The 9,613-nt window shown below is 42.3% G+C and overlaps 1 protein-coding gene across 1 annotated transcript in view; it reads left to right on the top strand.

Annotated features, from left to right (window-relative positions):
• Positions 1 to 8,687, top strand: part of RORB (RAR related orphan receptor B) — a 188,968-nt gene extending 180,281 nt beyond the window's left edge. The window contains exon 10 of the mRNA XM_087858946.1: positions 1,187 to 8,687. Coding sequence (XP_087715072.1) covers positions 1,187 to 1,342 — 156 coding nt within the window. The 3' untranslated portion in view covers positions 1,343 to 8,687. The remainder of the gene's footprint in view (positions 1 to 1,186) is intronic.
• The last annotated feature ends 926 nt before the right edge of the window (positions 8,688 to 9,613 follow it).

Below are 9,613 nucleotides of genomic sequence, written 5' to 3' on the forward strand. Positions count from 1 at the left end.
TATTATTGAATAGGGTAGGGAGCACATGAGCCTAATTGGTGATTAGATGGGGTTTATTTAATTTTATTTTATCATCACTTTCAAGTGTACCTTTGGTCAGATATATGAACTATCAGGCTTATCTTTTGTGAAAGTGTTCTCTACAGGAGGACACATCTTATTCCAACAGTAATTTGATCACAATGACATTTGGTTTTAAGCTAATTTTGACATGAAATCATGAATTCTAAGTGTTCCCAAATTATAAATATGTTAAAAGCTAGAATCATTCATCTCTTAAGACCTATGTAGCATTTCGCAAACTGTGGACATTTTAGATTATTATAAAACGCTGTCTTCTGGGTATTTGAACTCAAAAAAATCACATCCCACATGATATATATATAAATCTAGCAATTATAAGTGGCTATTCCCCCACGAGTTTTTTTAAATGCCTCCCTGAGGAAGCAAGGGCCAGTGATCTCCCAAATTCTTTCTTGATTAAATATAGGTCTCATTTTATGCATTACAGTGGAAAAGAACGAGAAAGATTCAGGCAGGCTAGTGAGCAAAGCAGAGCCGAGGACTGTGGATCACACCTCACACAGTTGAGATTACACCTTCCTCACATAGTCGCCTTCCAAGACCGAAAATCTCACATTCGCATCAGAAAAATCTGTAGGAAATGATAGATAATATTAGCTAACAATCGTGTTTCGTGCCTACGCTATTCCTAACACTTTGATATGAATTACTTCTGTCCACATAACGCAAGGAAGTAGGAGCTGTGAGTAGGCCCATTTTACAAACGAGAAAACCGAGGCACAGCACACCACAGCCACGCAGCCATTTAGCTGTTTTGGAACCAGGGTTCTGACTCAGTCGGCCTGGCTGCAGAGCACGCACTCCTACCGATCCAACTTGACTACCTCCCATACACACTTTATTTAAGAGCCGTGAATCAGGAAGCTTGGCCCTGCGTGCTTGCTCTCTCTATTTTCCCTTTCGAGGATGGGGGTGGGAGGCGCGTTTTGTTTTGTTTTGTCTGAAAGGAGAAGCCGAAAGTGAGCCTTCTTTCTTTCCGAGCATCTTTTTCCAAAGCCATTTGCCTTCCTCTGAGGCCAGGAAGGACACTGATTCAGAAGGCAGAGCACTAATGAGCTTCCTTCCCCCTTTGTCCCCTCCCCCGTCTCTCCCCACTCTGCAGTTAATAGCCAAGATCCCCACCATCACGGCGGTCTGCAACTTGCACGGGGAGAAGCTGCAGGTATTCAAACAGTCACATCCAGACATAGTGAATACCCTCTTTCCTCCATTGTACAAGGAGCTCTTTAATCCTGACTGTGCCACTGTCTGCAAATGAAGGCGACCAAGGACTGTCTCCTAGTCACGGAATGCGTCACCATTAAGACAAAAGCAGTGTGTTCATGAAGACTTCAGAAAAACGTCTACTGCAACATTAGGAATGTCCTGCACTTAATAGAATTATTTTTCACCGCTACAGTTTGAAGAATGTAAATATGCACCTGAGTGGGGCTCTTTTATTTGTTTGTTTGTTTTTGAAATGACCATAAATATACAAATAGAGGACACTGGGTGTTATCTTTTTTTTTAATTTTATTTTATTCGGGTATGTTTTGGGAGACAACTGTTTATAGAATTTTATTGTAGATATATACGAGAACAGAGCGGTACTTTACATGATTACTTTTCCTGTTAATTGTTCAAATATAATTTAAGAAAATTCCACTTAATAGGCTTACCTATTTCTATGTTTTTAGATAGTTGATGCATGTGTAAATTTGTAGCTGTCTTGGAAAGCACTGTGCATGTATGTAATAAGTATATAATATCTGAGAATATTATATATGACTATTACTTACACCTGCACGTGCACTGTGGCTTCAAATACCATACCCACTAACGAAGGAGGTTCAGTCAGGCTCTCTTATATTATTTTCCTTCTGTGTTATATGTTACCTTTGTGTTAGACAATCAGGATTTTGTTTTCCCAGCCAGACTTTGCCACTATCGTCTACGGCAGGATGGTACTGATGCAGAGATAAGTCTATACAGGAATAAATATAATGCACGGCCTCTGTACGAGAACTCTATTAGTGACATCAAAGCCTTGTCAGGATGGCAAATATTGGGGTCGGGGGGAGAAGTATTTGGAGCCATTTTCCTGTTTTAAGAATTAGGCCGCAGATAATATTGTGGAGTCCAGGACTTTTTAACCAAACAATCACTGTTTCCTATTTTTCACCAGGACACTCAAAACACTTTTTTTTTTTCCTTTGGATTTCAGGCTGGGAAAAAACTGATTTTGGTGCTCGTTGTATCTTCAGCAGAGAAATGCAGTCTGTAGGTTTGACCACCAGCAATTTTTCTAATAGAATTAGAGTCACAGTGGAAATCAGAACCTAGAGTCTGGATGCCATTTCATGTAAACATGGTCTCTCTAACCTGTTTTGGTTTGGTTTGGGTTTTTTGCGGCGGCTTTCTGGGTTTGTGTGTGTGTGTTGTTGTTGTTGTTGTTTGTTTTTGGCAAAGAAGAGGTAGAAAGAGCACCTACAAAGTAAAGAAGTAATTCTTTATATGCATTCTCTTTGCTAAGTTTCTTAGAAAAAGCAGCAATAAAGGGGGAGGCAGGATTTTATATGTCCTTCTAGTGTGGGGCCTCTAATTTCTCTCAACTCCAAAATGCTGTCGTAGAAGCACAGAGCAAGAACTCAACAGATCACGAAAACACAGCTGAGTTATTCTGTAGAACTAATACACCCCAAAGCCAAAACTATTTCCTATGCAGTTTGAAATTGCATCATCCATCCTGCCTGGGCTTTTTTTTTTTTTTTTTTTAGCAACTTGTGCAAAGTACAGAATGCAAGAGGTGAGATGAGGCTTTGTGAATTCAGACTCCCTAGGACAAGTCTCCCCTCTCCACCTGCTGTCCAAGCCAGCTGAGTACCAAGAAAGCGTAAACCCCTAAGCAGCTTGTTCGGCCTGGGCTCTGGAGGCCCCATGCAGGGTCTCAGCTGATCCAAAACAAGAGTTCTTAGAAAGGAGGCTAGAGCCGAGCTTTGTGTAAAGGACAATGATGTGCACGATCTCCTGTAAGCGTAGCCCCGCCGCCACCTCACGAGGCCCCGCCCCTTCCTCGTCAAGCACGCACGCACACACGCACACCTGCTTTGTAAAGTTTCCATCAGTGGAAACTTTGATTTCCTTTTCATCTCTGACGCTCTCCTGAAGTTACATGGTCTTGAGAGCCATCTCCGCGATGCCACAGAAGCCCTCCTTGATGATCAGACGGTAGTGCTAGTCTTTTATTCTAGCAAACAGAGCCTTTTCCCACCTCATGATTGATGAATTCCAAACCAATGGGGAAAAACAAAAAGGCTTTAAAATAATGACTCTCTTTCTCAACTACTGTTATATTCAATTAATTTAACTACATTGAACCAAATTACCTTCGGTGTCTAAGAAAACAGCTGCAGACTGCGTATTATGCTGCTGCAGGGACTTGGTTCTTTCTGGTGTAAATGTCACTCCTGCTAGCTCTTTGTATAAAGAATTAATTCCAAGAGTCATATTTCCTTCTAATGGAAAGATTACTTTACTGATTGCTAGGAAAACAGGGTAATGGAAGGCGCTCAATTAAACCAAGCCGTTTCCAAATGCAATGTATGTTTTATGATTGGCTTGTGATAGGCAATGCTTAATGTGTCTACTTGGTGTCTCCCTTTGAGCTTTGAACTTATGTCAAACTTTGTTTTCATTGTTCTGTTGGCCTAGTGTTTTCCGTTGTCGGCCTGTAATTCCTGCTCCGTTGCAAAGGGAATCCTTTGTTTCCTCCGATCTACCTTAGAGGACTTGAATTGGCTCAATTGATGAAGTGGCTGAGAATTTTCCCTCCCTTGTCCCATGGGTGATGTAGGAAAAGGACTGTTCCCCACATTTGCCTCAGGAGCTACTGGATTTGAATTTGTTTGTCGTTTCCACTCATGCAAGCATTTCACTGGGACGGCAGGAACCTTTTGAAGCGAGGGGACAGGAAACAGCTAGCGATTGAACCAGAACAAAACAGTGGAAACCAGTAGGTGCTCAGCCCGCCTCAGTTGAGAAGAGAGATTTCCATTTTGTGCCCCACTTGCCAGATCTGTCCCTGAAAAGAGAACCAGGTCATATTTTCAGTGGTAACAAACACCTTTAAAAGCTGCCTTTTGAACATCTCCTATGAGTCCATCTCGAGGTATTTTGAAATTTGGTTGAGAACAACTTTCTTTGCCACACGCAATCTTTGTCCCTTCCCTGCAGAGTCTCACAAGGGTTCCCAACACCCTCACGGTACAATGCGCGCCGGATGAGCGAACCCACGATCTGTACCCTTCACTTCATGCTTCGTAAATGACAATCACTGCTTGACGCAGACGTTGCACTGTAGCCACTCAGGGATGTTTCATTTAAAAAAAAAAAAAAGTACATCAAGGAGGAGGGAGGCTAAAACAGGAAAATGACAACAAAATGTAAACGGCATAAATTAAATATGCCAATGAGAGAACCTCTCTGACAAGGCTTTCAGAATAAGCAGTAACTTCACGTTGGTAACTGCGTGGACTTGCTGGAAAGTTGCACACGAATACGGACAACTTGGTCTCATTTTCTAAAATCTGCTAAGAGCCAAATAATCCAGCTGTCCTATTAATAGGAACATGTGTCTCCCGAGCAAACCCAAGCTTCCTATACAAGTCCTGAGCAGGGAAAGTACAGAAATCTAAGTGGCGTTAGCTGACTCTGACGAGGGAGGTAGAGCTGTGTGAGTTCAAACTTCAGTGCGTCTGTGATCTGTAAAAGGCAAGGTAAACGTTGGAGGGAATACAGGAGAAGAACGGATTCCAAATCTGGCTTAATATGCCACACATGTTCCTACTGTCCACGACTTGGGTCATCTTTGTATCCCTTATTCTGTGGCTCTTTTTTGTTTGTTTGTTTTGTTTTCCCCCAGAGAATGAAAGCTGAGGGTAGAGATGTACTCTCCAAACATACCCTTTCTGGATTTTCCTCGTTTGACTACTGTCTACAGGGCTCTGGAATAAAGGACCACTGTGTAGGTATAAACAGAGAACAGAGAGGTCTCTTGGGTAATGTGACTTCTTGGGCAGAATCTGTGACACCTTAAATCACAGTGAACTCGACATTATTAGTGAGAGATGCCAAGGAGACATCAGTACATTTCCTATCGTAGCTGCCTTGTCCAACACCTAACTTCACAGCAGTCAAGCTAAATTGTTTGTAGAAAACCACGCACATGGCCAGTCAACTCACGCTCACTCTCTACCATCCCCTGTGTACCAGGCTTGAATGCAAAAGCGATTCTTCTGTCCCAAGGACAACCTAAAACTTAACCAGCTTTTCTCGAAAACATCAGTCAGATGCAAATGATGTCAGTTTTGTTGCATGTGCTTTGTTTCCATGTATTATAGAAGCAAGGGAAAATTCTGCTATTGGAAATTAGAAGAAATAACTTTTTCCTCTCTTTTTCTCTGTAAACATTGGCTTCCAATGAAAGTTACTACAGTTGGCAGTAAATTCAGGCGAGGATGCCTGTGCCCGGACAGAGCCACCATTCAATGGAACAACAATAACTTGAAAGTATGCATCTGAGTGAACCTTTGCACAGGGTCCCCTGTATCAAGAAGACGAAAGTCCACCATCTGCTTTAGATGAAGTGGTATTTAATTTTTTGTTTCCAACTGCCGATAAAAGCAACAGCCTGGTAGGGGAAACCATGTGGGTCATTAGACGGGAGCTGACAACCTTATTTTTTTGGAGGGGCGCAGGGACAGGTGTCAGGACCCAGAGGTACATGTTCATTTAAAACCAGGGTTAAAAATTCAAAAGCCTAAAAGGGCCAGGGAGTTGATGCAAATGAGCGAGTGCAGCCCAGCAGCCAGCTGGCAAGGAGATGCCCCATCAGAAAAGGGACAGCTGATGGTCAGCTAAAGCGCGAGTGTTGCTAACACTTCTGAATCTTATAAAATCCCTCTAGTTGTAGGTGATGTCAGTTGATTCAGAGCTGAGGGCAGACCAAACAAATACATCCCCGAGCAGAAGAGGGTCCAAAGTTTGCAGCCTCTGGTTTAAAGCAAAATTGAATCTAGGGGCCTATTTCCTGGAGGAAGTCTGGCCAGACAGGACTCCGAGTGAATTCGAGGGGGGTGGGGGTGGGCTCAGAGCTCTTGCCCACTGATACTCAGTTTGGTTTCCACATCTGACTGTCATTCCCGGAGGATATAGTAAGAGTTCATTTGGAAAAACGAAAGCAGTCAAAAAATGCAAGCGATTCAATTTAATGATGGCTTATAAGAGACGTTTCTGTTTGTCTTGCCCAAACTCCTAGCTTCCTAGAGCCAGGTGGCTAGATTTCTTGCCACTCCTTTTCTGAACATCAAACGCATGATTTTTACGCTTTTGAGTCTCGTGTGTCTCTTTCGATGTGTGGCTTCGATATCGGTGCCACGTTTTTACTTTCCCTTAGTTGTATCTGCAGAATGTATTCTGTAGTCGTGGTCACGTAGTCCTCTGTGTTCTGAAGTGCGGGACCTGGGATTCCTCCAGTGGATGGAGGTTGTCCGTTTGTGCACTTTTTGCCTAAGCTGCTGCAAATCCTCCGAAGTGAGTTGGCCGTAGTCATCTTTGCGTCCTGCATGACTGTAAGCACGACCTCCAGTGGGTCAGACAAAGCGGCTCAGTGATTGTTCTCATGGCCAAAACTAAAGCACAAGGTGACTGGTATTGAGTAGACCCAGTTGAGGGAGGCGTCCACACCCCAGCTGGGCAGCATGATGCTTCTCTGAAACCCTCCTGTGGCAGTGGCCAGGGGAGAGCACCCACGTGCCTCCGTCGTGACCACACGTGGACGCACACTAGGTGTGTCTGGAAAGCTACAGACCACACATCCAAGCACAATACTGTCTGCTTCATCTGGGAACACACACACACACACACACACACACACACACGAGTGCAAGCTACACCCACAGAACACTGAGTATGTATTGTAGAAATGTAGAGGAAAAATAAAAATATTTTTTCAAATGTAATTACTTTTAATATATGCTTGTGGGAGGTCTAATACAATGTATGCTGTCTCTGTAATTTTTGCTGTAAATAACTGGAGACAGTGAATACACTGATTTTTCTATGTCTCTGTTTAAGCTTAAGACTTTGTAACAATTTTTTTAGAGGGGGAAAACCAACAAAGAGCAAATATGTACTTGCTTCCTTTCTGCGTGTTATGCGTGTTATGTACTTCTCCGAAACTGGTTGTTAACAGTTTAAGCATCTGGACGGGTCATTGGTGTTAAGTGTACGCTTCTTTTTGTAATACAGCTGAGAAAGGGACAGGGCTGTCCATTAAATCTGCTCCAAAGAATTTGTATTGAAGATTGGCCCAAGACCTGCAAACGCTATCTGAACTAGACAATGTGAGGAAAGAAAGTTTAAAAAAAAAAAAAAAGTTGCCTGAGTAAGTCATCTTTCCTTGTAGCAAGTGGCTTTGTCCAAATCCTTTCCGCATGGACTAGCTTAAGGAACACAAACTCTGCTTTCTGATGAACAAAGTATTTTTGTACACGTTGATTTCTTATGAATAACCTGAGGTCAGATCACTCATTTGCTGAAGCCATAACTGACCTTTACCAAATAAATGTTGCAAAAGAACCTGGGGAGGGTTGGGGAGACACCGAGAGGGAGGAAGATCGAAGGTGTCATGAGCTGTGACCACACAGGCAGGAGCAAGTCTGATGAACCGGATGCTTTTCCTGCATCCCAAATATGACTTTAAAAGGCTAGTATTTTACGAGGATCGATTTATAATAAAAAAAAAAAGATATTTAGATTTAAACGAGACTTTCCAATATTTTTTAAATCCCCAACAATGCTTCCCTGCTTTTAGGATTGAGAGAAATGATTTTCATCTACTTCCAACATTCAGAGATTTAACTTTTTTGTTAGCTCCAGCCTACATGTGTAAAGTGAAGGACGACTCCAGGTCCTCCAGCAGTTGGAACCACGGGTTGCCAGGGGGCTCGGCTGTGCCTACCAACCAGGATTGTGCCTGGACGGGCAGCCGTGCAGTTCTGCGTCTTACCGGCATGCGCAATGCACAAACGTTGCACTGCCAAACGCATGTAAAATAAAAGTATTCACGCTAAGACGCATAATAATTATACCTTTTTAAAAGAATAATGCCTCCTATAGTCACCATTGATTTTTCTGGAGCTTAATCACATTATTACCGTGTTATTATTGGCCTGTAGAGGCAAAAGGCAAAGTACCAATAAACCCCGTGACATCTAGTTTTAAAATCTACAATTTTCTGATCTCTCTCTCCTTGTTTAATATATAAGCCCTAATTTCTGTGTACGTGAGTAAAACTGCAGCCTGAGTCATTTAGGAAGTAAGCATTGAGTTGTTTTTTTTATTATTATTATAAATATACTAGAATAAAACAGCACTTCCCTAACAATTAAAAAAAAAGAGTTTTATATTACTTTAGAATGTAATAGGTTTTTGTCCTTATTTTATGTCCTGTAAATTATTAGTTGAATACTGTTAGCATTCCCAGATAATGCACACATGATTTCTGAATGTTTTCTGTAAATGACAATCAATGTTTATGAAGTTCCCTCCTTTAATGCTGAACAAAATTAAAAGAAGAAAAAGAAAAAAGTCTTGTCTAATTGTTTTCTTTCCCCCGAAAGGCAACAAGGAGGGGATGAAGGAGATAGACAGATCTGGCTTTGAAAACGTTATCCCATGGGCTCTTAAGTTGTCCTTTTTCCAGAATATAATGGATAATTTTTTTCTGGAAATTCTTGTGTCCTCATGGACCTGGCCTGGGTTAGAAGTGCTCATCGAGAAAAGACCCACACTTCCCTGTAGCCAAATAGCTCACTGAGTTGCAATTAAAATAGGAGCAGCAGCTCTCAAAGATGGTAGCTCTCCCTTTCCAGAACTTTCATATAAGGAGGCCCCAGCCAGCGGAGCCATAGCAACTCCTCTGCAAACACTTTGTTGGAACAAGTTGCAGTGGGTTTGCAATAGATGTGACAATCCCTACATCTGATGAAAGCTTTCAGATAATAAATAGGTGATGATTAAGTCTCTAGGTCTGATTTTTTTTTTAAACAAAGCAGCAGCAAGCTGCTCTACCGCCAAAATCAATGCCCACTAATATGTGAACACTCTGAGTTTTACATGAAGATGTAGCAGAAAGTCATTGAGGATCATCACAGACACAGAGATGCTGAAAAAAGGCAATTCTAAGAGAGGCTCATGATTTTTGGGGTGCTTGGAGGCCCTTGCAGCTGGAGTCCCTACAGCTGAAATGCTCCACGAATAGTTCAAAGCAAGAGTGAACAGATTGTAAAACTAAAAGCACTGGTCCGCACAAGATGAGCCTCACAGAGCCTTATGCAAAGTTCCTCCTGGCTTCAGTCTTTGGAAACAGTGGTGACCGGTGCAGTGTGTTCCGAGCAATGTCCCTGTTCCAGACATCCAGATCCCATGTGGCCCTGATCACAGAGCACAGAAACAGAACTGCCACCATCTTTCTCTTAGAGCACCATTT

This window comes from Ursus americanus, chromosome 34, assembly GCF_024610735.1.
Source record: "Ursus americanus isolate L20-20 chromosome 34, mUrsAme1.1.p, whole genome shotgun sequence".
NCBI lineage: Eukaryota > Metazoa > Chordata > Mammalia > Carnivora > Ursidae > Ursus > Ursus americanus.